The 26,722-nt window shown below is 45.9% G+C and overlaps 1 protein-coding gene across 1 annotated transcript in view; it reads left to right on the top strand.

The window, feature by feature from the left end:
- The window catches only part of SLC24A3 (solute carrier family 24 member 3), a 444,494-nt gene that overhangs the window by 309,669 nt on the left and 108,103 nt on the right, over nt 1-26,722 (top strand). Inside the window, exons 4-6 of the mRNA XM_017666356.3 lie at nt 21,880-21,954; nt 25,133-25,217; nt 25,584-25,687. Of these exons, the coding sequence (XP_017521845.3) occupies nt 21,880-21,954; nt 25,133-25,217; nt 25,584-25,687 (264 nt within the window). The remainder of the gene's footprint in view (nt 1-21,879; nt 21,955-25,132; nt 25,218-25,583; nt 25,688-26,722) is intronic.

The following is a 26,722-nucleotide window of genomic DNA, read 5'->3' on the forward strand; positions in this document are numbered from 1 at the left end:
TTTTGCAGGGGGTTTATTTTGCAGCAAGCCATCATAGAGGCAGCCTGCACCCCCAGCAGCAAGAGGGGCCCTGCCCAGTTCCTTCACAGGAACCGCACTCAGCACCTCAGCACCAAGCACAGAGCTTTGAACTGTCTGTGGGCGTCTGTGCTTTATCTCAATTGATTTTGTGCATCAGTTAATAAGATATGTCCCAAGGTATCATCCTAAAAGCCTAACAGATTATCTTTTGGGTCTGAGAATGCTCAAAATTTTTCCCATATAAATTAATGGTAGTTGCTTCTTTAATTTAGGCCCTTTCAGCTTACAAAAATTTTCATAGCCATGCTCTACTTTCAGATAGCAGGGGAAACCTGTACTTTGAATTGTGGTATTCATTGCAAAATGAAAATCCTGGATATATTCTTTAAAATGTCTTATATTTTATTCATACTTATTCATCATTATCAGTCCTTCTATTCAGGGAAAGTATGTTTGAGAGAAATACAAATAATAGTTTTGAGTGGCCAAGATACCATTTACTAAATTTGACCTTGACAAATTCCTGAAAGTACTCTAAATGGAACCTTAGAATTATAGCAATTTCCTTTTCTCCCCACTCTGAACTTTTCTACTTTATAAATTTATTTTGGGTGCTTTAAAAGGCAACAGATTAGTAGAACAAATGTATTTCCTCTGAATTTTTTTTTTAATATGCCACTTGAGAACCCTCAAACAACACACTTAGATCACTGAGCTAAGTTTTGCTGTGTCCTGTAAGATGACATTTTTCATAAATGGGAGAGGAAAGGGGAGATCCAGTGAGAGGGAGGGGCTGGCAGTAGTTTTCAAAGATGTTCCTTAGCTCATGCAATGAAGCAAATGAGCAACTGGGAATTGAGAAGAAGAATTCCACCTTCTTGACTTATGTGTGGCAACAAAACCATAATAAGAAAACAACGGGGTTTGGCATGCGTTTCTGTGTTCATGCACACAAGAAAATGGAAAATGTGTTTCCGCCTTTTATTCTGAACTCAAGTTAAAGACTGGCAGCATGGGGTCAAAAGGAAGTTGGCTTCTCTGCTGATCTGTTTCCCTATTGTCTTTGCACAAGGAGATTTAACCCAGATTTCTGTTTGTGGCTTGCTAACCCTTGCATTGTACCTGTGTGGAAAGGTAATCACTAAGTCTACTTGAGAGAGGAAGTGCCTGAAAATGGTAACCAATTAAGGAACTATTTTGAAAACACTAAAAAGAAGCAGTAATTAAAAGCAAATGAGGATAAAGGTGAGAGTGGTAAGTAAATGGGACCCAGTTGGCAGTGAGGTCTGAAAGCAGATAAGGAGGGAGGGGAGAGGAGATTACAGAAGGTATGGAGCACACAGGCACAGCTGTGTTCAGCTGTGGGAAATAGAAGCCCAGCTACAAGAGGCTTAAACTCAGAGGTGCCTGTCTTTCTCAAGGGAAAGAAGAATCCAGAGGCAAGGGCCAGTGTCATGCCCTTGAGGGGCATTAACGGGCCACACCCCTTTCATCTGTGCTCCACAAAGCTTCTCTTTGGTCCTTGTGGTTTCAAGATGGTCTGTGCTTTGGGTGAAAGGATGGTTGGAACTGGGATGTTGGATGTGAGGCAGGAGGCAGTGGTCAGGGTGGAAGGCATGGATTTGAGATCAAGGAAGGCACGGTAGGTATTAGTAATGACAAGGTCTATGATGCTATGATTACAGAGGTGAGTGTTTGGGTTGGATGGAACACAAGACCCTTGAAGGGGAAGAATTCCAGAAACTAAGAGCTGGGGTGTTGAAAAGATGATCTAAATGTATAATGAAATCTCTAGAAAATAAAAAAGTTGTATTATTTTAAAATTAATTGTCACCCCACTTCCCCATCCCACCTCCATATGACCCTCCATTGCCCTCATGCTGGGTGTAGAAAAATTGATCCCTTGGTGGAGTTGCTGTAACATGCATGAGTCTCCTGTTTTTCTCTATGTGCTCAGTCCTCTTGGCCTCCCCTAGGGCCGCATATCACCCTGTATTGGAGGGACAGGTGACGTTTACAGGGGGAATGCCCTGTTCATCTGACTCCTGGGGACTGAAGCACTCCAGCACAGGTTGCTCTCTTGCTGATCGCCTGCCCTGTGGGACACTCTCAGCTCTCCTGCTGATGAGTCCTGGAATCAGTTCCAAGAGGCTGCTTCACTCCCTTTTTTCCACTTCCCTTCACTCCCTAGAGGGCCAAACAGCCTGACCTCAGCTGCCTGATACACTCTTGGGACTCAAACTATATCACAGTCTCTCAAAAGCCAGAACATAAAAAATAAAAATAAAAACAAAAAGCTGGAAGTTGATTTTGATGAATGTGCAGGAAGCTGCTTACTCTTTTAATTACCTGGGAACTATTTTCAGTTTAGTTACCTCTAACCTAAAACGTTTGAGTTTCCTGCAAGGGAGGCTTTTTTCTCTCTCTCTTCTGATTTCTCATTAGTATATTCTGGGAATATTCCTTTCCCCATTAAAAGAAAAACCCACCTGTGGTGGTCCCATTCTCAGGCTTCAGTCAGGCATAGAAGGGTAAGCTGATTCTTTGCAGCCTCTCTCTTCAGCAGAGGAATCACACCTCCCTCCCAGCTCCGGGAGAGACCATCAGATGCATTCTGCAGATTTGGACCTTATTCGGCCACCAAATTGTCTAGGTCTTTAGAGTGTAAGTGCTCATGGCCATCTACTTAGAAGTTTAGGAAAATAGAGGGTGTGTTCCTCCCTTCCCCACTAATGACATTTCTGCCCCTTAGTCTGTGCTCAACAGGAATCATTCTTCCATGTTTAGTGGCTGGATCTCTGGGCTGAATATAATTTCATTATGAAACAAGCATCCGATTTCAGCTGATGCCATTCACTTTTAACTTTGAGGGTAAACATTTCAAAAGCTCTTGTTTACTTCTTTCTGCTCCCTCTTGAAATTGCCCGGCTAGATGTTCTTGGCTGCCTCCACCCTCTCTGGTCTGTAATTCTCACTGAGGCAGAGGCTCCCTCCCCAACTACCTCCAGTGTCAGTTTCTATAAGCAAGAATGGACAGGAATAGGTGACAGCCTGTACCTGTGTCACCTTGCTTCATCAGAGAAAAAGAAGGGGGGCCGTACTTACCCATGTCCATAGATCTGCAACCAGCATGGATTTGTCCTGTGCAGTGCGGTAGGCAAATTCCAAAGGGGATACTTGCAAAAATTGCAGACTGGTTAGCCTTTACCTTATTCCCTCCCTCCTTCTTTATGTCTAGAGAGTTGCTCTGCCAAATCACAAGGAATTTATAGCAAATAGGCAGCCCGTGCACCTGTGTGTGCACTTGTGCCCACCTGTGTGTGTGATGAGTGTAGGTGGTGACTGGTATTGACAGCACACTTAAAAGCTAAGGGGAGACAATATGCGGGTTACAGCTGCTGCAAGGTGACTCACTGCAGCACAAGAAAGTAAGTCAACTTTCATGGTGACAGGGGTCACTCAGCCCAGAAGATGTGAAATCTTGCACATTAAAGGCTAGATAGGGCAGCCTCTCTGGAACACAGCTGAGTAAACTTCAAGAGGCTGAAGTCCAGATGGGAATAATCTGTGCTCCTCTCTGAGCCCCTCAGAATGTGTCTTTGACATTGTGAGTGCTCAGTAAATACTCAAAAACAGAATGACTGACGGGCTGCATAAAACTAATGCTGATAAAACCATTTATGAGCAGTGATGCTGTCCAGTCAGCTGACTATGGAACAGCAACCCAAAACTTTTTAAATGATGTTATAAAACTGAAGGTGACACCTAAGACTCAGGACAGGTGTGTATACGCTGGGTGTGCAGGTTGGCCTGGGAGTGCTGCCAGTAATGAACACAGTGCTCAATCGGGGGAAAGAGCAGTAGATGCATGCGTCACTGAGGACGGTAGTCACCAAATCACTCCAGGCAGTGCCAAAAGGCACTGGTCTAGAAAGACTTCAGGAAACCTGCTTCTAGCATAGTGGCACCAGTGATTTGCTGCATCCCCCAGAAACATCTAGACCTTCTTTAGTGGGCCTCAGTTTCTCATTTAGAAAATGGAGATCATTCACACATGAAGGGACAGCCTCAAGCCAGTTCTTCTTTATCACGGGGAAAAGGAGGCTCCAAGAGTCACCCTGTAAGTGGCTGAGGGGATTATGAGTTGCTCGGAATTTTAAAGGACGCCTGTCCTCAGTATGGCAGATGCACCTCACCAAGGGCGTGGTGATGTAAGCTGAGTGAAGGCTGACAGCCGCAAAGACACACAGAACGACATATGTGGGCATCCACAGTTGCCTTTGTGAGTGTCCTTCACTGTGTGCCTTAGGCACAGAGAAAATCCAAAGATAAAACTCCCTTCTTACTGGCCAAGTATTCTAGTGAGAAACTTGGTCATAGTGTTAATAATCAGTTTGTCTTATTAAATTGTCCTCTCTCCCACCCCCATCACCCAAATTGGGTGTAGAATTCACTCAGCTGAATAATTTCACCATTGAGTTAAGCTAATTAATAAATGTGGGTTTTCTCTGGCAAACCCTAAATAATTATGTCATATTGAGAAGGAGGCATTGGTTTTAGCTGGAGCGTAAAAATGTTGCTATAGTAGCCAGTGTGTTAAAAAGAGAAAAGACAATTTCAGCATGGCAGCTCGAACAACTCAGATGTAACTCATTTCTGCAACAGGTTTGTGACACCTGGTTGGGATGCCTTTCCCCAAGACTCCGAGTGATTAGGTTCATGTAATTCTTCCTCTGTGTAGCATTTTCCCTCTTACTGCACAGACAGGCTATGCTACATTCTTACTGACCTCAAAACCCAAAGTTACAGAAAAGTGTAATTAGAAAATACCCAGCAATCATTAGGTCTGCAGATGCTTATGGGAGCTGAATATTTCTCAAAACCCATTTTTTAAAAAAGTCTTCGCTTCATTCCTGGTGGTCTAAGAAGTAGGCCCTCTGGGCTCGTCCAAGGCCACAGCCCTTTGAGGTGGCTCATGGGCATTCAGGTTCCTAGACAGTTCAGAAGTCTGCAGTTTATATCGTCTGCAGGGCAAAGTGTAGTTCTTCCCACCCCCAGGTCTTTGCATTTCTGTGATGATGACATTTTGACTCCTGTATGGCTTTTATCAGCCAAGTAAAGAAGACTTAATGCTGTGAGATCCTCCCTGCCATTTAACAGTATTCTGAGTCCTGCCCCCTTCCCCAGCCGTAATGTGCCCATGAATGCACTGGCGACAGCTTATCTTAGCTCAAAGAGGGGGCGCATCTTGCCCCAGCTTCACCAAGTAGTCTAAAGTTAACCGTGGTGGTAGTATTTACACGCTGACAACGGACAAATGCTACATGTCAGGGCTGGGTCTTTCCTGGGTATCAGCTGTTAAATAGTTGACATCTCACCATGGGGTCCCTCTATTGGAATCACCACCTCAAACTCAGCAGCTGTCTCCAAAAACACCTGCCTGATTCCACTTTCCTTAAAAATGGGTTTCATCTAAAAAGAGTTAGACCAGGTTGTCTTTTTGTATATGACTACATGTTTGTGAGCATGCCCATGAGCTGCTCTGTTCATGAGCTAAGGCACTGGGGGCTTCCCTAGGCAGAAAAGCAGAAATGGGAGAGGTAGGGGGAAGCTGTCCTGGGTGGGAAGCTGCCAGTGTGTCTTAAGTTCATTGTCAAAAGTGGGCTGACGGACACCAATAGCACCTGTTCCATGTACCACATGCTTTTTCTAATCACTGGTTACCACTAGTCAGCCACATCCCATTAGGTCCACAATGGCACAGTTCCCTGTCTAGCGCACACTTCATGATCATATATAACCAAAAAGAAGCATCTTCACTGTCCCTTGGGCAATGCTGTCTTTACTGGCTCATATTGGTGGAGTTGAAGTCCTTACCAGACCAGACCCAGTGACACTGGCTTTCTCCATAGGAGCCACAGTGTTCATTCTTCTGCTGAGCTGATACGTTTTGTTTAAAAAGAGAAACGGAAAATTATGTCTTTGTCGTTCTTAAAAAAGCAGGCAATGCAAATACGTGTGTTCAAACCCAATAAAATCATTTCCTCATCCAGGCCACTTAATAATTGGAATTATGTGTGTGAGTGAAGGGGTTGTCTTACAAACCAGTAGACAGGTTGTATTCAAATATTTTCCTATCTCCAGACTGTCTCACCTGTGGTAGCATCTTGAGTTTTGAGTAGCCATCTAGGTTCCTGAGGTGTCTCACTGCCTTTCCTTTGCCAGATATCTGACCTAATGTTTCTGCGGTTATATAGATCAGAGAAAATTTCATCATGATGAATAATAAGATGTTTTCTTAAGTGGAAAAGTCCAGTCTTTCTTGGGGCAAAAAGAAATTGGTTATGGCTCTGCCTTCCTCTCTGGGGAAACTTCCCACAGACATGGAACAGATGGGCCTAGATTTAGACACCATCTGCTTTTCAGTTGTAATTAACATTGGTTCCAGGGGTGGGTTGGATTTTGCCATTGTCTTGGCCAACCCCCCTGACACTGGGGAATCCTAAATCATGTGTTTATTGGAATGGGAAACTTGGGTTGGGTTTCTTGGGATGGGCAACAGCTCTTACGCGACAATGGAAGAAAAGGAAACTGGGCTCTTCAGCAAACCATTTCTATGTGCCTGCTTCCATGTAACTGGCCTCCGCAGATGCTGCTGAAAAAAGAAATGTCTGCTAATCCTTCTTTGTGTTTTTGTAAAAAAGAAAGTATGAATGATTCCTTGAGTTCATTTCAATTTAGTTGGTCCCACTTTCCTAACAAGTTGATTAAAATAATAATGACCATGGCCACAATGGTATTCTCAGCAGTTATTGAAGGCTTACAACATTCCAGCTATGGTGCTAAGAATTTTGCATGTGTTATCTAGTTTCAAAACAACCATATGAGGTAGGTGCTATTATTTTTCCCATTTTACAGACAAGGACAGCTGAAGTCTTAGTGAAAGTAAAATACTCATCATAGGTCACACAGCTGAGATATGAACCCAGGCTATTCTGTTCTTTCTTCATAACCAAGGAGTAACCAACTGGCACATTTATTACATTTCTGCTTTGTAAGCTTCAGAAGAGAACTGCAAAAACTTTAAGATGCCACTGCTCTCCAGTCCCTTTGTAGACTCAAGGGTATTTATTTCTCTTCTGTGTCAGCATGTTTTACTCCAATGCCTTTAGATGAGCTCCTGGGTTCTTATTTGCAATTCTGCTCTTTGCTTTTTCTGAACCCTGGGAGAGGGCAGTAAAAGTATCATTAAATTTAGCTCTGTACCTTGAAGCCACAGCTCTTAATATTGGTGTCAGCATCTACAAACTGCAGTTAAAGTCAGTCCTTCTCCTTATCAGTTGAAACTGTCCGTCCATCAACATAGAGGATTTTTAGTAGACTGGTCACAGAGCATCTGGGCCTTGAGCCCTGGTCTCTTTCTAAAGGCACAGCAGGTACACAGAACACAAGAAGGGCATCCCAATACCAGCAGTCTGTTGTCCTGTTGTCCAGGTTCAAAGGATTCCTTGAAATACCCCTGAACATCAAGCTAGCCTACGTCAGCCAAAGGGGAGGGAGCCCATGTGCCCAGTTAAGCTAAATGTCTGGCAAGAGAGGTTTTGAACCTCCTAGTTAAAAGTCTGTAGTAATTATCTGGTAATTATTTTATTTTAATCGCTTGTCATTGAAGTGTGAGGTTGGACATACTGTAGTATGAAGTTTGGTCTGGCTTTGCTAGCTGCACTAGATCTTAAGCAATAAAACGAAGCCTGGAGTCTAGGCCCCACACAGCCTGTTGGCTTTGTTCATTTCTACACACAGCCCTAGACTGGACCCCTACCACAGACATCCAGCCATTAGCCCTTTACACCAATCACAAGTCAAATCAGCCTGGGGACCCTGAATGACTCAGTGTAGCCCTTCACCACTTATGGGAAATCGCCTTCCACTCCAGGAGCACGTCCTATAATGCTAGGTTCATTCTAGTACAGGGCACAGTAATGGCATACAGTTAAGGAGGTGGTCCCAGCTGGGGAGAATGCTGCCATGGATTTCATCTGGGTGCCCAGAGCTAGATTATAGGGTGGCCATCTGAGCATCTCAGGACATCAATTCACCAGGAATGCTGAAACATCACTATAGTAAGGAGGAAAGATGGTACCACTTAGCTCAGGTTTCCACACGATACAACTGAAGACAAGTAAATTGATTCTCCTCTATCTGAAGCAAACAGCCACCTAAAGAATAAATAAAAAGGACCTTCCTGCTTTTTGCTACTACCAGCCTATTTCTATTACATGGACTTTGTAAGTGCTCACTTCACCAGCTGCAATTGTAATTGAACAGTGCATTTGGTATTTACCAATCTTGAGTGAAATGTGTTTCACTATCTAAATATTAAATATTAAAACTTTGAATTCAGCAACAAGAAGTTGCCCTCTTTAGAGTAGTTCTTTTTATAGGAGAAACTTGAAAGAGAATAAGAATTTAAAAAATAGGGGAAGATTTAGAATATTTTTCAGAGTATTGACTGTGTTTGCACCAGTGGAAATGAATTAGTAAGAGGCTTAATTTCTATATACATTTTTTTATTAATGGAAGATTAGTGTTCTCTTCCCTCTTCCACTAAATAAATGTTGAATAAATATTTAAAGAACATGAGTTTGAAGAGGCGCCAGATTATGAGCCTGCCTGGATTGCCTGTGTCTCAGGCTGATTCTGTTTTTGGAAGTCCTCGTTGCTCACCACTGGCTTGCAGTTCTACTGTTTGATGTTATCTGGCCCCTATGGTGCCCACCAGCTCCCAAGACGGTATTTGGAGACAGAATAACAAGAAAATTACGGAAAAGGAAGAATGCAACTATCTTGATAAATTTAACCAGCCTGTTGTCTTTCAAAGACATGGCATTGTGCAAGAAGCTCAGCTCTAACTCTGGCATGAGAATTCCTATCCTGTTGTGGTTTTCCTTGTAAAGGCTCAGCTCAGGGTACTCATAAAAATTCTGGGACAAGAATTTTTTCTCACCAACCTTGAAGTGAAGAGTTCCACCATCCTGCAGATAGTTTGAGTAAATTAAAAAATTCCAGTGTCCTCCAGAAAAGGTAAATTCTCTAATATTATTTACTGGGGTAGAAGTCATTGTATTCATTTTCTCCAGTGAGCCTGAAGAGGAAGAGACCAGTGTTAGCAACCAAGCCCACGGTCAGCCAGTGTTTGTTTACATGAGATTTTGAGAACTCTACAGCATATGCCACTAAGGTTTAGTGGGCAGGGGAGAGTTGAGAAGTGTCATTGAGAAGCAAAGAAGAAGAAAGGGAAGAAACAACTCAAGGAAGAGTGAGAGATCTCAAGCCCGTAGATGTTCAGAGCCTTCAGGTGATTCCTCTTGCCTTGCTGCTGAAAGCCATCAGAGCATGAGCTTGAGTGCTCTGGAGTCATACAAATGGGGTCAAAGTTCAGTTCCAATCCTGTACTGGTTCTGGGACCTGGAGCTTATATTCTCTCTGCCTCAGTTTTCTTGTCTGAAAAGTGAGATAACAATAGTACCCACCTCATGGTATAATTGAGAGATGAAGCTTTAACAGTTCTTGGCTCATGGTCAATGTTTAATAAACATCAGCGGTCATAATTATCACCATCATTACCTGTCTCATCAGCAGCACCGTCATCATTATTGTCTCAGCATCACCATGACACCATCACGGTCTTCATCACCATCCTCTTCCTCATCATCACTATCATTACCATCATCACCTCCATCATAAGGTTCCCCTGGTGGAGTCAATAGTGATTCCTATCCAAGACAGCCAGTCTGTATTTGGGCATCCAAATATCTCAGCCTAGAATAGGACGGCCTCCCCAAACAGACCTTTGACTATTCCCACAGCATCTGCCTCTGCGTTCTCACCCACAGTCTACACTCCAGCAATACCGAACAGGTTGTAGTTTATAGCACAAACTATGTTACGTATTTTTTATACACCACCCCGTGTTTTTATTCATGCTTTTCTCTGTCTAGCCAATTCTTTCCTGATTTCTTTGCGTGGCTAATGCCTGTTCATCTTCTCAGATGTAATAAGAGCATCAACTCCTCCAGATCTCTTACCACACCCTCCCCCTCCCTCCCCAGAACCTAGGTTAGGTGTCCTTCCTCCAAGCTCACATAGAATTCAATGAATAGTTCTATGTTTAATACCAAAATGCTTACATACTTTGGAAACATGTTGGCGCTCCAGCAGATCAACCTGAATCCTCCTTACTAGCTGTGTGCCTATCCGACAGCTTTTATATGCTTTGCTTTTCATGGATCACCCCTATGACCTTTGAAGGTCTTGGGTCACTGCCAAAACCTAGGATGCTGAGAATAGGAAGCACCTGGAAACTTTAATCCTCTGGGGTAGCCATAGTCAATGACTGATAGTACAGTAGTTTGAAAACCCAGCTCCTTTGTCTCAAGGCAAGACAACCTCAGTGGTACAGAGAGTTCTGTGAAAATCGGGCTGAGGCTTGGAGCCTCCTGGCATTCACCTTTCCTTGGCTTCTTTTCCCTCCTGTTTGGCTCCCCTATTGGTCTCCCAGCACATATGGATTCTCAGTTGAGGGTCTGCTTCTGGCCAAAAATATCCCAGAATCCCTTTTCTTTGGACTGATTCATACCACCTGAAGGAAGACTGCCCTTACACATGAATGACATCTAAACATAGGGTGGACTGGCTGCCAGGCAGGTAGGAAATTTTCCATCCTTGGTGCCTCGAGTCCACTGGAAGTAGAGGCCATGTGATTAGGATTGGGAACTTTGAAGTCATACGCCACTGTATTTAAATAATTGCTGACTCTGCTTATTCCCCCCAAATATAAACTTCATCTATAAAATGGAGACTCTGAAGGACCAACCTCTCTATGCGTGGATTTTTGAGTGGATGAAAGAGCTAATGCATGCCCAGCATAGAGCCCAGGGCCCAACTATAGAATAAGCTTCATTTATTCATTCATTCATTCATTCATTCAAGAAATGTTCCAGAAGCAGTGTCAGGCACTCTTGTAGGCCTGTTGATATAGAAATGAACAAAAATCCCACGCTTCTGCCCTTGGGGGTGCCCCAGATGTAACTACTTTCATCAGCACGGACCTAGTCCTGAGGTGTGGAAGTCCTCAGTGTGGGGCTCTTGAAACTCAGATATAGGTTCACTCTTGCAGCAGTAAGGTAGTTAATTCCTACCTCCTGGAATAAACTGGAAAAGGATGGAAAGACAGTGCCTATAACTTGACTTTCCACATGAAGCAAGTCCTAGGGGACAGGAGACCTAGGTCCTTATCTGAGCTCCACTGGGAAACTTGAGAGTGAGCATGAACTTGTAGGAAGAACCTTTACCTAAGGGTCCAGGGACAGACCTTTCAGGACAGACCTGGCCATTATGAGAGCCTGACTGCAGGAAAGTCACGTACCTACCCAGGACCTCATTTTCCTAATCAAAGGAATGGTCATTTGGACCAGACCTGAAATCATCATTCTGACTATCAACAAGTTTCATTTGACTGGCTCAGTGCTTTACAATTGTTCAATGAAATCATTCACTCAGTATTTATTGAGCACATGCTATGTGCCAGCCCTGTTCTAGGCACTTGGGATACAGCAGAGGACAAGACAGGCAAAGATCCCAGCCTTGTGGGGCTTATAGTCTAAGGAAGGAGAGAGATGGTAAAACAAACATAGTAAGTTACTTAGTATGCTAGAAGATAATGTGAGAAATGGGGAAAAAAGTGGAGCAGGGTCAGAAGAGTAAGAGAAGATACAGGATGGGAGGCTCCAGAAGAGTGAGATTTGAGCAAAGACTGAAGGAAACGAGAGGGAGCCATGTGGATGGTTGGGGAGAGACTGACGCAGACAGAGAGAATGACCAGTTCAAGGGCCCTGAGGCAGAGCCAGTGAGGTTTACTCAGACAACAGCTAGAGGCCAGTGCCTGGAGCAGAGGCAGCAAGGCAGACAGTAGCAGGTGGATCACATTAGTTTCCATTACTCAGACTCAGGAGACTTTACCTAAAATATGGGTTTGTAGCTTTTCTCTTAAAAAATCAGATGCTCTGGCCACACTGAGAAGATGTCTCGTGCAACACTTGCCAGGGCAGAGCCCGGGCTGCCCACCGGAGATGGGCCCCCGCTGTTCTCCAGGCCACAGCCTCTGATGACAGCAAGGATGCCCCGCTTGCCATCATTCGCTGCCCCCACCCCTTCCTGGCCATCATTCTGTCCCTCAGCCCTGACTCAGGCCTACTCTTGTATAAACCAAATGAGACTTCTGCTAGGAAACACTTTGAAAGGGAAGGACGCAGAATGGTGGGTGCCCAAGGCTGGGAGGGAGGGAGGGATGGGGAATTGCTATTTAATGGGGACAGAGGTTGGGTTTAGGAAGGTGAAAAAGTACTGGAGGTGAATGGTGGTGATGGTTGTAGAACAACATGAATGTGCTTAACTACATGCAGTTTCGAACTGGACACTTGAAAATGGATAGGATGGTAAATACTGTGTTACGTCTATTTTTACCACAATAAAAATTCAATTTAAAAGAAATCTAATATATATAATATGTATAACTGTATCTATATGTAGATAGAGACAGAGAAACTTTTCTAATGGTCCAGCCTCTCTCGGAGAACTTGCCTCTTCTCCTCCCACAACCTGGTTTGCTCCCTTTTTATTTGAGGGAGAAAAACAAGAAATAGGCTTATTTAGAGATGGAAGTGGTCCAGGAAGCAGGTCAGCCTGTGTATCCCAAAAAAGGATATGTCAGGGAACCCCCATGGGGGTTCGAACCAATCCATCGAGTAATGATGGGCCCACCTCCCAGGACCCCAGCATTTCTGGGTGCCCAGCAGCATAAATCCATGTGGGATGTAAAGTGCATGACCCAATACATGAGTTCTCCTTCTTGATCTTGACTTCCTACTTTTATTTTTATTTTTCTTATGTCCTGATGCTTTATACTTATTTACCATTATTTTATTGTATGTGCTTTTATTGTGAGCCTTTATAAATCCCCAGTGGGGGACAGGAAACAATGGAGGTCTGATGTCTTCATGGATACGCTGTCAAGTTAGACATAAGAACCTGTTTATGTCCCCTTTCTACCCTTCCTCTCCCATCTCTGATCCCCTTTCCCCTTTCCATCTGCAATTTTCCTGGGTAGTTATTCTCTGTCTACACCCCACTTCCATCATCCACGCTTCTCTGCCCTGCTCTCGATCCTGAAAGACTGGCCTCTAAGGACCATACCTCCTGGGCTTCCATGCCTCTGGCTTCCAATTCAACCAACGGGAGGCAGCGATGAACATTCCTGTGGTCTCTGCAGCACCAGGGATGTGATTTCCACTGAGACACAGCCCAGGCCTTGCCAGTCCTACTGTGGCTTGTCTGTATTCACAGTGGAAGGAAAGGCTGAATTCCACTCAGAGGCTAGGGAGACAAAGACACAATTTGTTCCCATACAAATTAACAAACTCCTAAAGTTTTACTAAGTACTCCTTGAGGAGCTGGAAGTTTAGGGGCCCCAGGTGAAGAGTCCCTGTCTTACAAGAGGTCGCCATAGAAGGAGATTTGAGGCCTGGCAGAGATTAGAGGAGTGGGTGTTCCTTATATAAAGTGCAGACAGTCCTCTTCCTGAGGTCTGTGTGTGCTGGTGACTAGGAACATGGTTCTGGAGGCAGGTCCCCTGTGTGCAAAACCTGCCTTCACCACCTACTCACTGTGTGACTTGAAGCATGTTACCGAACTTGGTTCCCACCTGCAAGGCTAGGCTAACCCCAGTGCCCTATCCTGCAGTTGCTGTGATGCTCAGTGGGAATGTGTGTGCCTGGCACCCAGTGAGCACCCTACACGGCCCACATGGGCATCAGCCCTGCTACATAAACTTGTCCCCAGAACCTTCCTTTAGTGGATATCCAGAGGAAGTGGAAATTATCACCCCTACTTCCTTGAGAAACTAACAACCAAAAGAAATAAATGACTTCCTCGGGGATTGGGAGCACATCTCTGAGGGGATGCCATGCGAGAGGCACCTGGGGTAAGGTGGAGAGAGGAGGGAGAGAAAGAAGCAAGAGAATGCAGGCAAACTGAGGCGTTCCCACCGCTCCTGACTCATTTCTCCAGAGACGGCAAATCTCTCGTTTCCGAGGCTCCAAAAGAGTGACCCCTGTGTGGTGGGCTCCAAGAACATTGAGCAGCCATGGCGTCGTCTGGGTATCAGGAAACTCCTTTTATGTGACAGAATTACAGGGTTTATGCTAATGGAGCAGGTGCATTAACACATCTGCGTTTCCTTTAGCATTTGAGTCTCTGCAAGATAAACCTTTTCACTTGGCAGTGGTTCCCAAAGATCTTCATGACAGAATGACCACCAGGGTGGCACTAAGAGAGAGAGTCCCAGCTTTGTGTTGGTCTCAGCCCAAGAGTGGAGCTATCCATTAGGAATGCCTGGGGCACCCACATGGGGCCTACGACTTGTGGCAGCCCCCACAGACGAGTCTCCTACCCAAGCCCAGGCTGTGGCCAGGCCAGCCCTTGTCCTTCTTCTTATGACTGCGAGATGCACCTCAGTAACAACCTGGGCACTTTGAAGAACGAGGTTCATTACTCACAGGTCCTGGAGGATGCATGGTGCACCAGGGCTGTGCAGGGAAGTTGAGGGGAGAGAGATGCAGGGATGGAGCCAGACCTGGGGCTCTGCTTCCTGGGGTCGAGGGCAGGGTGCAGGGTTTCCTGGGTATTCTCTGTATTGGCTAACTTAAAGCATAAAAGCAGGAATTAGGGTGCAGCAGGGAGAATCAAGGTCCCTCATGCAGTCAGCTGTGTGGGTCACCTGGGTGTTCTGAAGGGGACCTTCACGGGTGGGGCGGCTGGCTCCTCATCTGGTTGCATAGCCAGCGATGCGTTTTTTTCCAGAAGGCCATCTTCGAAATGGATGCCAAGGAAATCAAACTTACTGTCAGGCACTTAGGCTAGTGCCCCCGAGACCTTTGAAAGACAGTGGTTTCTGAGAGTGGCCCGTCTCACTTTCAAACTGCAATTCCTTCCTTCCACCATCTTCCTTAACCCTCTCCCTCTTGTTTTAATTTGGGCTCTCCCAGAAGCAGACCCTGAGACAAGGACTGGAAGGTGACTGGTTATTTTAAGGTGGAGGAAAACATCAGTGGGAAAGTAGGAAGTGCATCAGATCAGTCTTGCAACATGTGGGCCCCTGCAGCTTGGTTCATCAGGAACCCAGGAGACAGTACAGCGTCATCCCACCCAGGAGCCAGGAGGCTGGGGCCCAGCACACTGACACCCAGCAGCCACTGTGTAAGGACTCCCAGGCAGTGATGGTGCCTCAGTACTTCCTGACTGCTTTGTGTAAGGGTAAGCCAAAGGTCCTCAAACAAATTAAGGCGATTCTGACATTTAAAAGCCTCTACACTAATAAGTCTTAAAGAATATGGTAGGACCAGGAGGCACCCACAGCCAGCTGCTACATCCTCTGCCCTGCAAACCCCTACCCCCAAAATCCTCTTGTTTAGGACCCTGGTCTGGCTGTGAGGCTCAGTGATGGTCTCTCTCTAGTGAATGTTTGCAGGAGAGTGATGCCCATCACAGCAAGGGACTCTGAGAGTGGACAAGGACATCAGTCCCACCAAGGCATCATGGAGCCATGAGATAACAAGTGTCTAGTAGGGGAAAATGATTTTAAAAGAAATAACTTTTTTCCCCAAATCTAATCATATATGATCACCTGAAACTATGAAAAATACAGAGAAGGAAAAAAGAACTTTTTTAGTTATTATTCAAATAATATTCCCTAGGAGACTTAGAACTACTTCCACCAAGGCAAGAGTTCTGTAGCTCTTCTCTCAGAGTTGCTTCTCCTGCACCCCCTTCACTGAAATCAAAGACAGCAACACGAGTGCAGACGATGTAGTAAAAGGAAATTGTGTGTGAAAACCGCTGACTGTAGATGCCACATGAAACAGCAGGGTTACTGTCATACTGTTTAGAGACACTTGCCCTCACAATTCAGAAGCCTTATGAGCCTGTTCACCCCCATTAAGTCACAGGCCACTGTGATTTCCTGTTACCTTAGGTATTTTTCAGTTTAACTACTATCACCATAGTTGTCTTGTTTTATTAGTTCCATTCAATCTTCGAAATTGCCAGATGAGGTAGTATTTATTCTCTAAAATCCCAGTTCAACAGCCATTTCCTCTGTGAAGCCTTCTCTGGTTTAATTCACTACCCCTGCCCAGCAGAATGAATCTCTCCTATGCCCCATGTCAATTAGGGAGGCCCATGGTAGCAAGTACAGAAACCTCAATTAATGGCAACAGAGGCAAATAGGGGGTTCATTTTCTCACATAGTAGGAAGTACAAAAGGAGCTGGTTTTTACCTTAGATCAGCTGGTGAATGTCATCCTCAGGGCTTTGCCACGCTCAGCATTGTGGGTATGTATCTTCATGCTTGTTGTCTCATGGTATACAATGGCTGCTGCCATTCCAGACATCACATCCATGTTCAAACTGGAGAAAAGGATGAATCTCATTAGATCTGTCCCTTATTCTCATTGGCTACATTTTGTTACCTGGCAATAGCTAGTTCCAGGGAGACTAGAAAAGCTGAGTTCACTGTCACTTAGAACAACAGAAAGTCTGCTCTCTTGGCAGTTTCTTCTCATGATTTTTGTTTTCACTATGACTCTTTTTATCATGTTGGCCGTATCTGTTACCTGTTGCCACAATATTTGTGTTGCTGTTTATTTGTAGAATGAATAGCTTCAAAACCTCAGGGACATACAACAACAGACATTTATTTAGCACATGGGTCTTTGGGGGCTCAACTGGGTTGAACTTGACCATATTCTTGCCCATGTCTGGGGTTTATTGCTTGTCGACTGATCGCTGATGGCCAGGGTTCCTCAGCTCTGCTCCACATGCCTCTTGTCCTCCAGGAGGCTAACTGGGGCCCATCCTCACAACATTACTGTTGTTGCATGAAGTGCTTTGCCATGTCCAATGCCCTTTGCTCCTTTGTTTCCATTTACTCCCCATGACAGCCCCACAAGCTAACTGGAGAGCATGGTGTAATTGGAGGTGCCAAGTCTAGGATTTAACGTGAGGCCCTTTACTCCATCCTGGGCTTCCTCCAAAGCTCCAGGATGCCTTTCTCTCAGCAGCTGCTGTGCCCATCACTGATACACAGGCATTGCCCCTAATGGCCTCCAAATGTGACACCAGCTGCTCTGTGAGTGCTGCCCTCCACGGAACCCACACTTCAGATAAACAGGCGCTCATTCCATGCAAGCACACTCTGAGACCTGGTGGGTATGGATTTGTGAAGGGCACAGCTGCTGCCCTTCAAGAGAAGGGAGGACACATGAACCTCAGACACAGCTCATGGACCAGGCAGTGCAAGCTCTGTGCCACAGAGCCAGAGCCCCAGGGAGTTCCCAGACAGGAGAGGCCCCTGTGGCCATGAGCTCTGAGCTGAAGCCCTCTTCTTCTCTCCAGATACCCCTCACTCACTGTTTGTGGTCGTGGTAGCCAGACTTCAAGCTCAGATTCCAGGGTACATGTGGCATGTTTGCCATCCCAGGGTATTGGATCCCCTTGAGCATTTTTGAGAGTTTAAATCTGTCTCATATTTTTTTAGTGTACCTTGTAAAATATATATATATTTAAAAAGAACATCACCCAACAATTCCACATCTGGAAATGTATCCTGGAAATGCAAAAGGATATGTTTTAAGATTTCCATTGCAATAGTGTTTGTGGTCCACTCCTTTGTAGAAGAAAATAGGAAGCCACTGAAAACAAAGAGGTAGCCAGGGTTTACTCATGTTCATGCTGATCACATTTATACATATTTGTATGTATACAGATAACATATTTGTATGTGAATATGGAATCAAAATAAAACTTTTAAAAATAAAAAAATAAAGAAAGTACATCAATTACTCTGACCAGCAGCACCCAAAAGTGGAGGGCTGGGATTCTAGAGCTGCCCCTCCCTCTGTATGGTTGAAGATCACCTATTATCAGGCTAGCTGGAAATACAAAGTGGTGATAGGTGGTGAATCAGAGAAGACCTCTCTGAGGGGAGGCAGCTGGGCTTGGCAGAAGGCTCCGAGAGTCCTGAGGCCAAATCCAAGCCCTACCATTTGCTAGCCATGTGTCCTTAGACAAGTTACTACATTCTCTGAAGTGTCTGGGAAATGGGGACAGTAACTCCCTGCTTCCCACTAAGGAGAAAAATTAAGTGAGGTAGTCCATATAAAGTACCTAGAGCACGCCTGTAATTGCTGACTCAAAAAAGAGTGGCAAATACTATTAATAGTGTGATTAAATATTATTATTGCCAATTATCGTGGCAATATAGGAAATATAGAAAGGATCAAATTAATGTAAAAATGCCTCACTCTATCAAATACTTGGGCCAGTTGTATTGATAGTACTGTCAATATCAGCAGGCTTTCTGCAACTTAAAGTTTGATTTTGGACATTTGGTTCCTTTATTCCATTTAGTTTTGGGGTTTGTTTTTTTTTATTACAAACCTTTTTTAGAGCAGTTCTGGGTTTACAGCAAAACTGCACAGAAGGCACAAGTTCCCTTTTCCTCTCTACCCCCACAGAGACACAGCACACCCACAATCAATATCTTGTTCTGTTCAGTTTGTTTTCCAGTGGGAACCTGATTTCTAGTAGGAGCCATGGCAGAGGATTAGAGCAGTTGCTTGTAAGCAAAGTGACAGGGTTGCCCTCAGATGCCAGGAGGTGCCTGCAGCTGACAGGAGCCCCATCACCTGGCAGGCCCCTCTGGGTGTCCAGAGCTGCCGTGCCAGTGTGTCCCCCACTTCACACTGCCTTGTGCACAGGAACTCACATGGTTTTCAATAGCCACCACCCTTGAAAGCACAGAGAGCTTGACAGATATGTTCATTTCTCATCCTAATCCAAGTGTTGATATTGCAATGCATTAAATGGGGCTTCTTCCCTTGAAACAGGATCAGTATGTAATATTGGAACAGAGTCTTGGAGAGATGGTTTATGGACCTGGTTGTTTCAGTGAGTTGAGCATGTCAGCTATAGACAGCTTATTTAGATCTTGGTTAATGCACCAATGTGCAACTCTATTCCAATCACTGCCTTTGGCTGTCCTTTCAAAGATAAATGATAAAGCCTGCATTTCATTGAATCCACCAAGTCATGCAGCAAAAGAAGGTTTGAGTCCAGTGCCATTTGAGAATATGCATATTCTGACTCATCCACAGAGCTATAAAATATAGCATTAATTTTTTTAAAAATGATTCCAAAAAATCCACAGGCTAACAATTTGTATGGGATTATGAATAAACTAATCAATAAAAAGTTATTTTTAAGGTTTCTCTGCATGTTAGACATCCTAGGCTCCTCAGAGATTAGGAAAGTGCAAGACAGAGTCCTTACTCTAAATCCCACCATTTACAAACTTCACACTAGGAATACAAATTCAGGGTGGGCAAAGCATAATCCTATGTAGATAGGATTATAAAATACAAATGGAGTCACACCAGCAGAGGGAAAAACTGTTGTGATAAGGCCTTGCAAACTCTTATATGGAAATATGCGCGTGTGTGTACAAGTGTACACTCATATATAGATAATTTAACAAAAAAAGACTGTACACACTATTTTATAACATTTTCATTTAGCAATGTTTCATAAATGCCTTTTCTCATCACTAAATATGGATTTACATAATCCCTTTTAACAATATTTAATTGAATGATGAATCACAGTTTATATAATGCATCCTTTATGGTATATTTTCATAGGTTTTGGTTATTTATTATAGTCAGCATTTTGGAACGAATGTCCCTGCCACATATGCTTTTGTGCACTTGTCTGGCAATTCCACAGAATCAAGATGCACTGTTAAGATGCACCTAAGAATCTTACAGTCTGGCTGAATAGACCGAACATATATGTGAATGGGAAAACCAGTTCATAAAAGTGGGGAGGGGCATCTAATTTAGTGCAATGGTCAAGGGTCCGAGGCCAGAGAGATTATTTCATGCTTGGGTTGCTACAGAAGGTTTTATGAAGGACTGTCACAAGTGACAGACTCAAATCAGTTTCATTTTAAGTGTAAAAAGCATGTTATCAGCTCATGAAGTTGGAAAGTCCACTTTGGTTTCAGACTGAGCTAGGTCCAAGGTTCACATGGAGTCACTGGGCACTGGTGTGTGTGTGCGCACATGTGTGTGTGTACATCTACCTGTCCCATCTCTTGGTTTGGCCTCTTGCTGTGTGCACTGCCTTCTCAGGCCAGCTCTCTATGGCAGCTGCCTCCAGCAGCTCCAGGCTGTGGTGGCATTTCTATCTCAGGAGAGCTTCTCTCTCCCAGTTTCTCTATTAACCCCTGCTTGGCCCCTTGAAGACCTGTGGCCCTCCCACCATGTGTGATGGAGAGTGGGGTGTTCTGGCGGCAGCCTGGGTCATGTGCCTGCACCCTGTAGGGATGGGGGTGACATGTGGCTGAAGGCTCTCCCCATGGGGCAGTTCTCAAAAGGAAAGATGCTGGGACATTAGCAAATGGAGGCATTGCCATGGAGGGTGCTGGAGCTTGAAGGATGAGCAGCCACACTCGTTCGCAGCTTTGGGCTGCAAATAACAGGGAAACTGAAAACCAGGCTGGTCCAAAGGCCCTGTTATGAAGTCCAGAGGCAGGGTGGGCTCCAGCACCACATTAGTAATGGCTTGGTGATGTCAGTAAGTTGACTCAGGGTCCATCCACTTCATGTCTAGTCAGATTTCCCTCAATATGGCTGCAACAATCAGTGTCCACAGCCAGCTCCATGTGCACAGCCAGTCCTGGAGCGTAAGAAATGGCTGGAGAATAACAAATGGCCCCCGCTGTCAAGGTTATAAAACCTTTCCTGCCATCTGATTGGGCCAGCCCAAGACATGAGCCCCCTGAACCAATAGCCATCACTGGGGAGAGCTACACACTGATTGGTCAGTCAGTATCTACTCTTGGAGAAACAGGTGAGGTCATCTTCCACTTGGGGGATGGTGGATATTAAATGAAACTGGGTCCCATTAGGAAAGAGTGGAGGATGGATGCTGGGTGGTCAACCAACAATGGAATCCAAGTAATGTTTCATTAATTAGTGAGGAAACATGAAGTTGGATAAAGTAGAGAGGTGATTTATGGCCAAAAGGTAGAATTCCAGGGTATGCCCTGGACATAGCTGACCCTCAGGGATAGGAATGTGAACAGGCTCAGTTGGAAGCACTCATTTGTTTTTTCCCTCATTGCACAAATTTTTCTTGAGCACCTATTGTGCACCAGGTCTTGTGCTGTGTACTAGGGATAAATAAGGTATCCTCGTGGACTACTGATGGGGAAGACATACAGCAAATTAATTTACCTTATGTCAACATACATCAACATGTGTTATAATATGTCAAGAAAAATAAAGGATAAGGGGTATAGAGAGAAATAGGAGGGAGGAGAGTCCAAGGCCTTTTGCTTAGGTTGACATTGAACCAGGGACCTGAAGGACATGATGGAGTGAGGTCATCTTGGGGAAGCATGTTCTGGGCAGAGGGAACAGCAAGTGCAAAGGCCTGAGGCAGGCATCCATGGCATGCTGGGGAGCAAGGAGGTGGCACAGGGGAGAGTTGTAGTCCATGCAGTCAGAGTTGGTGTGGGGTCCTGTAGGGCCTCGCAGGCAATGCAGGCTTTGTACTTACACTGAGTAGGATGTCAGGCCCATGACAATAGAGGATGTTATTGAAGTAGAGAGTGCCTGGGCCCTCACCCTATGGCTCTGCCCTGACTCTGACTTTAACCTGTTCTTTCTTCTCTCCCAGGCCATGTACATGTTCTACGCACTGGCCATTGTGTGTGATGACTTCTTTGTCCCCTCCTTGGAAAAGATCTGTGAGGTATGTGCCTTGAATTCTCAGTGTGTCTGAGCCAGACCAGGTGCCACTCTAGCCTCCTCCACTGAGGTCCTGGGAAGCCCTCCCTGCAGCCTGGGTTAGCAACACCAGGCATCAGCATGCTTCCAAGTGATGAGGAGTAGTAGTAGTATTAGCTCAGAAGCTCCATCAATCTGCTCAGAGTTTCAGGGTGGAATAGGCGACTTTAACCTAAATGCCAGCTTCCCTGCTCCATTTGGTCAGATGCCAGCTCTCCCTGCTCTATTTGGCCCTAATTCATGGTGCTGGTTGTATCTTGCTGCCCATTTTCTGTTCCTCTTAAACCCTGTTCTTCCTCCCTCTCACTCCATCTTCCTTTCCTCTCCTCTGTTTCTTGCTCCTATAATCCTCCTTCAGTGATTCATGAGGTCCTCACAGAATGAAAAATTGGCAGCCAAACACCTCAGTCACCCTTCCTCTCTGTATATGTACAGAAATGCTCCAAGCAGAGGCCCGAAAGGTGAGAAGATAAAAGAACTGGCCACAGAGACCAGGAAAGGGACTCCTCATAATCAGCCCAGGGAATGCCAGGCTGAATACCAAGTTAAACCCCTTTCATCAGAAAATATTCACATCTCTAGAACTCTTTCATTCTCTTGCTTCTTTCATCTCCTTGTCTGTTTTGAAATGTCATTGCCTTCATCTGGAAGCTTTCCATTTTACCTTATTTTTAATTCAGAATTCTGTTTTCAGAAAGGATCTCTCCCAGACACACCTCCCATCTAGAACTCAAGTTTGGTCATGTAGTTCTCAGGCTTTATCCTCCCTCCCTTTTCCTCCCTCCCTCCCCCTAAATGTGTGATTCATTAGGTCTTGGGGGCAGTGGGGCCAGAAGTTGCATTTATATTAAGTTCCCAGGTGGTGCTGAGGTTGCTGGTCTGGAAAGCACATTTTGAGAACCACTAACTTAAGCAGTTCCTGCTACATCCTGGAAGTCTGTTGGTTTTTTGTACTTAAAATAATAATAATAATAATAAATTAAAGAAAATTGTTTCACAATGTCCCTAGAGAGACCCTGGGAATGGGTTCATTTTTATACTGAAAGTAGGAGACAGAGAGGAGTGGCATGGTATCTTGGAGGGAGAGCAGGCAGTGTAGAAGCCCTTTATCCAAAGTGATTTAACCTGAGAACTGGGTCGCCTAGTGAAGCAGGGGAGGAAGCCCTGGACGACCTGTAACTGGTGTCATGTGTGACCTCTGAAAGACCACCACTTGGGGTTTATTCTTCATACAAAGCAAAGCACTCTCTCTCTTTCCCACACAGCCTTTTTTAAGTAGCAATATCAAGACCCCGTTCTAGAAATGTGCCTACAGTTGTCATAATGTGTTCGACTCAACTGAGGAAACTCTTAGGACCTGTAAGCACACCCGGTTGGGGAGGAGTCAAGATGAAGTATAGTGTGGTCCTGCCATCCCCGGGCCATGGGGCTCAGAGCAGCCCCAGACTGATACACACGGGGGCTGGACAGAGTGCTGGCGACTTGGGAAGCACAGAGTCAGCACTGGGAGGGAGAGCTCCATTCGGCCAGGGATCAGGGAGGGGCTTGTGCAGGGGCAGGACTGGAGCAGCCTTCTGGGATTTTTCACATTTCAAGGATGGATATTTGGTCAGAGAAGCATTGAACCATAGAACCAAGAGAAAAGAACCCCGGGCTGGAATTGGCACTTGGGGAGCCCTGGAGAATGCACCTACCGCTTGGGCTCTTCTGCAGCTGTGGGCGCCCTGGGAGAAGGGACTGTCATTCAGGACTAGCTCTCACAGGAGGGAGCTGGGAATGCTTTCAGTGACTCTGTTCTGATAGATAGGAGTCCCCCGGATGGTGATTCTAAGCAGCCAGGTAGGTATTACCAGGATGAAGTGAATTAGGGATGAGAGAGCTGGGGAGGTAGAGACAAGGAGGGAGAAGCAAACCAAGTGGAGGAAAGAAAGACGACCTGCAGGTGAGCTTGAGGTGTGGGCCCCACAGCTAATGCCCCTCAGGGAGCCCCAGGGGAGCGCACACACAGTGCCATGCCCGCTGCAGCTTGTGGCAGGTCTTGGCAAAGCACCCGCGGAGCCTCCACTGTGCATTAGGTGACCTTCCCACAGACTGCTGCCCCAGGGGCTCACCTGTGCCCCTCACAGCTGCACCTTGCAACATGAGGTGTCAGCACCTACCTCTTGGGCTCTTCTCAGATCCCCATGTGAAGTTTGGCCGTTCAGTTAAGAGCAAAGGAAGCCGAGGATTTCCAAATGCTCAGTTAGGGTTCAGCCCATTGTTGGCCAGTGAGCCAGAGGCCCACGCCAAGGCCATGCTGCCCCTCTATGGCTCAGCGACGAAGTGCAGCTGCGGGCGCCCTGGGAGGAGGGACTGTCATTCAGGACTAGCTCTCCTAGCTGGGTTGCCAGGAGAGAGTCAGCCAGCAGCTTACTTTCTGGATCCTGATTGTATACAGAAAATCTAAGCACACTCACAGCCTCTAATAAGTATTTGTCTTGTCTTCTTGTCATCCAAATCGCCTTTTAATGAACAAAGAGGGTAACCTGAGAACTGGCTGTATAGGGTACCCTGGCAGGGCTCCCCATCATCTCTCTACTCCCCCTTCTCCCTACCCCAGGGTTTCAAGACTGCATGGAGAATGGTGGGTGGGCTTCAGGCAGATGGCCACCCTAAGCCTCTGTAGACTCCTAGAATCAAGGCTTGCAAACTGATTGCCATGAGTTCAAGATCAGCATGCATTGAAAAAAATCAAGATATTTTGCATGAAAATATGGATTTTGGCATCTCTTAAGAAATAAGGATTTTTGGTAACACAGAGAAAGCTCAGCAGGACTGCCTTTAGGAAGGAGGTGAATGCCCACAGTGCCTGCCACCAGCCCACTCCACTCCTTCTTACTGTCTGCACAGCTCCTGGAGGCATTTGGGTTGGGGTACTCTAGATCTTGTCAAGAGCCTTTAACTCACAGGGGTATGCAACCCACCCCCCTGACCTTGTCGGGATGAGAGTGGTAAGAGGAGCTGTGGCCTAGCAGGGAGTCAGGCAGGAGTGGCCACGGCCTGGGAGGAGGATGGGGGCATTGAGCTTGGGACCCTGGGAGTCACGGTCGCCTGTTACAGGGGAAATCCCGACTCACCTGTGCTTTGTCCTTGCTCCTGTGTAGCGCCTGCACCTCAGTGAAGATGTGGCTGGGGCCACATTCATGGCAGCAGGCAGTTCGGCCCCAGAGCTGTTCACGTCGGTCATAGGTAGGTGATAACCTGGGGATCTCTCGGCCCTGCCCTTTCTGAAGGACAAGGGCTCTGGGGACAGACAGGTTGTCTAATAGGAAATGAGAACACCAAGGATCCAAAGAGCAGCACACCAGCCTCCCATCCCACTGGAGTTGCTGTTATGATTTTAAGTGATGCTTTTACTTTGCATGAACGTGCCCCACACTCTGTGCTGATGCTCCTGTGGGACAGTGACCCCTTTGCAGTTCTAAAAACTCTCTCCAGGTCTCAGTTCTGCATGTAGATTCTGAGAACAGTCTAAGGCTTTAGAAATCTCCCCCACATCCACTTGGGAATGCAATCAGCCTCAACAGCCAGGCTGAGTCTAAGTCTGTGTTTCAGGGGTCTTCATCACCAAGGGCGACGTGGGAGTTGGAACCATCGTGGGCTCTGCAGTGTTCAATATCCTGTGCATCATCGGTGTCTGTGGGCTCTTTGCCGGGCAGGTAAGACTGACAGCAGAATGTGGCATGTGGGGAGGAGCAGTGTGGAGGTGAGGGGCCTGTCTTGCAGGAGCACAGCCAGCATGGGGGCCAGTGGTCTTGGGCAGCAGTGACATGGGAGCTCATGCCCCGGGAGGCTGCCCCAGCTGGACCTGAAACTGTCGGCACCATTATTTGGCCTCCATGTTGATGGACTGCAGAATACTCAGGTCTGCATAAGTAAGCCAAAGATGCAGGCTAAGATCTGGAGGTGGCACACTCATTCTGATGTGTTACTGTTCTGAACTGGAATGACCTAAGATAATTTTAGGTATGGTTTTGCCTCAATGGAAATAGAGTAAACAAGAGAAAGAAAGGAAAGGATACAGATTTCTTTTGCTAAAATTGGTTTGCAGTTGTCACAGTTACGGCCCAGTCCTTCTTTGTCTGCAACGATCAGTTTACTTACGTGTTCACTCTAGCTTACTCTTGGGGTCCCGGGGGGGTTTGCATGTGCACATTTCATCTATGGAGACTGTCCCACTGCCAGGGGGTATCATGGCGTCTGTGTCCTTTCCGGGCACTGGTGTCTGCTTTGGAAAGCCTCGGGAAGACTTCCAGAAATCACCAAACGGGGAGACCGCCTGGCAGCCTTGGCACGGCGATGGCTCCCAAGGGTTTGCAACTGCCCTGCCAGCACTGATGTCCTAGTTTCTTCAGAGGAATCCTAAGCTCTTTGGCCAATTACCCAGGCTTTGAGTGTCTTCTAGGAAAAGCAACTTCTTAGATGTCCACTGAGGGCACTTCACTCACAGCATGGAAAAGCCAGCTGATCCTAAGCAGCTGCAGCTGTGGAGGAGGCTAGTCCTGCAGCTGGTTGGTGGGAATGGCCACAGAAACCTGCAAACCTTTTCCAGGCTCCTCTGTGGTGCAGGCACACACCATGCCTGACTCCAACAGAGGAAAGCCTCCTGCGGGATATACTCTGGCACATGCCTGCTGTTCTCCACCGCCCATGTCCTACTTCCATCATTTCCTGGCCTGGGTTGCCTAGGGTGT

The sequence above is a fragment of the Manis javanica genome, chromosome 5 (assembly GCF_040802235.1).
Source record: "Manis javanica isolate MJ-LG chromosome 5, MJ_LKY, whole genome shotgun sequence".
NCBI classification, from domain to species: Eukaryota; Metazoa; Chordata; class Mammalia; order Pholidota; family Manidae; genus Manis; species Manis javanica.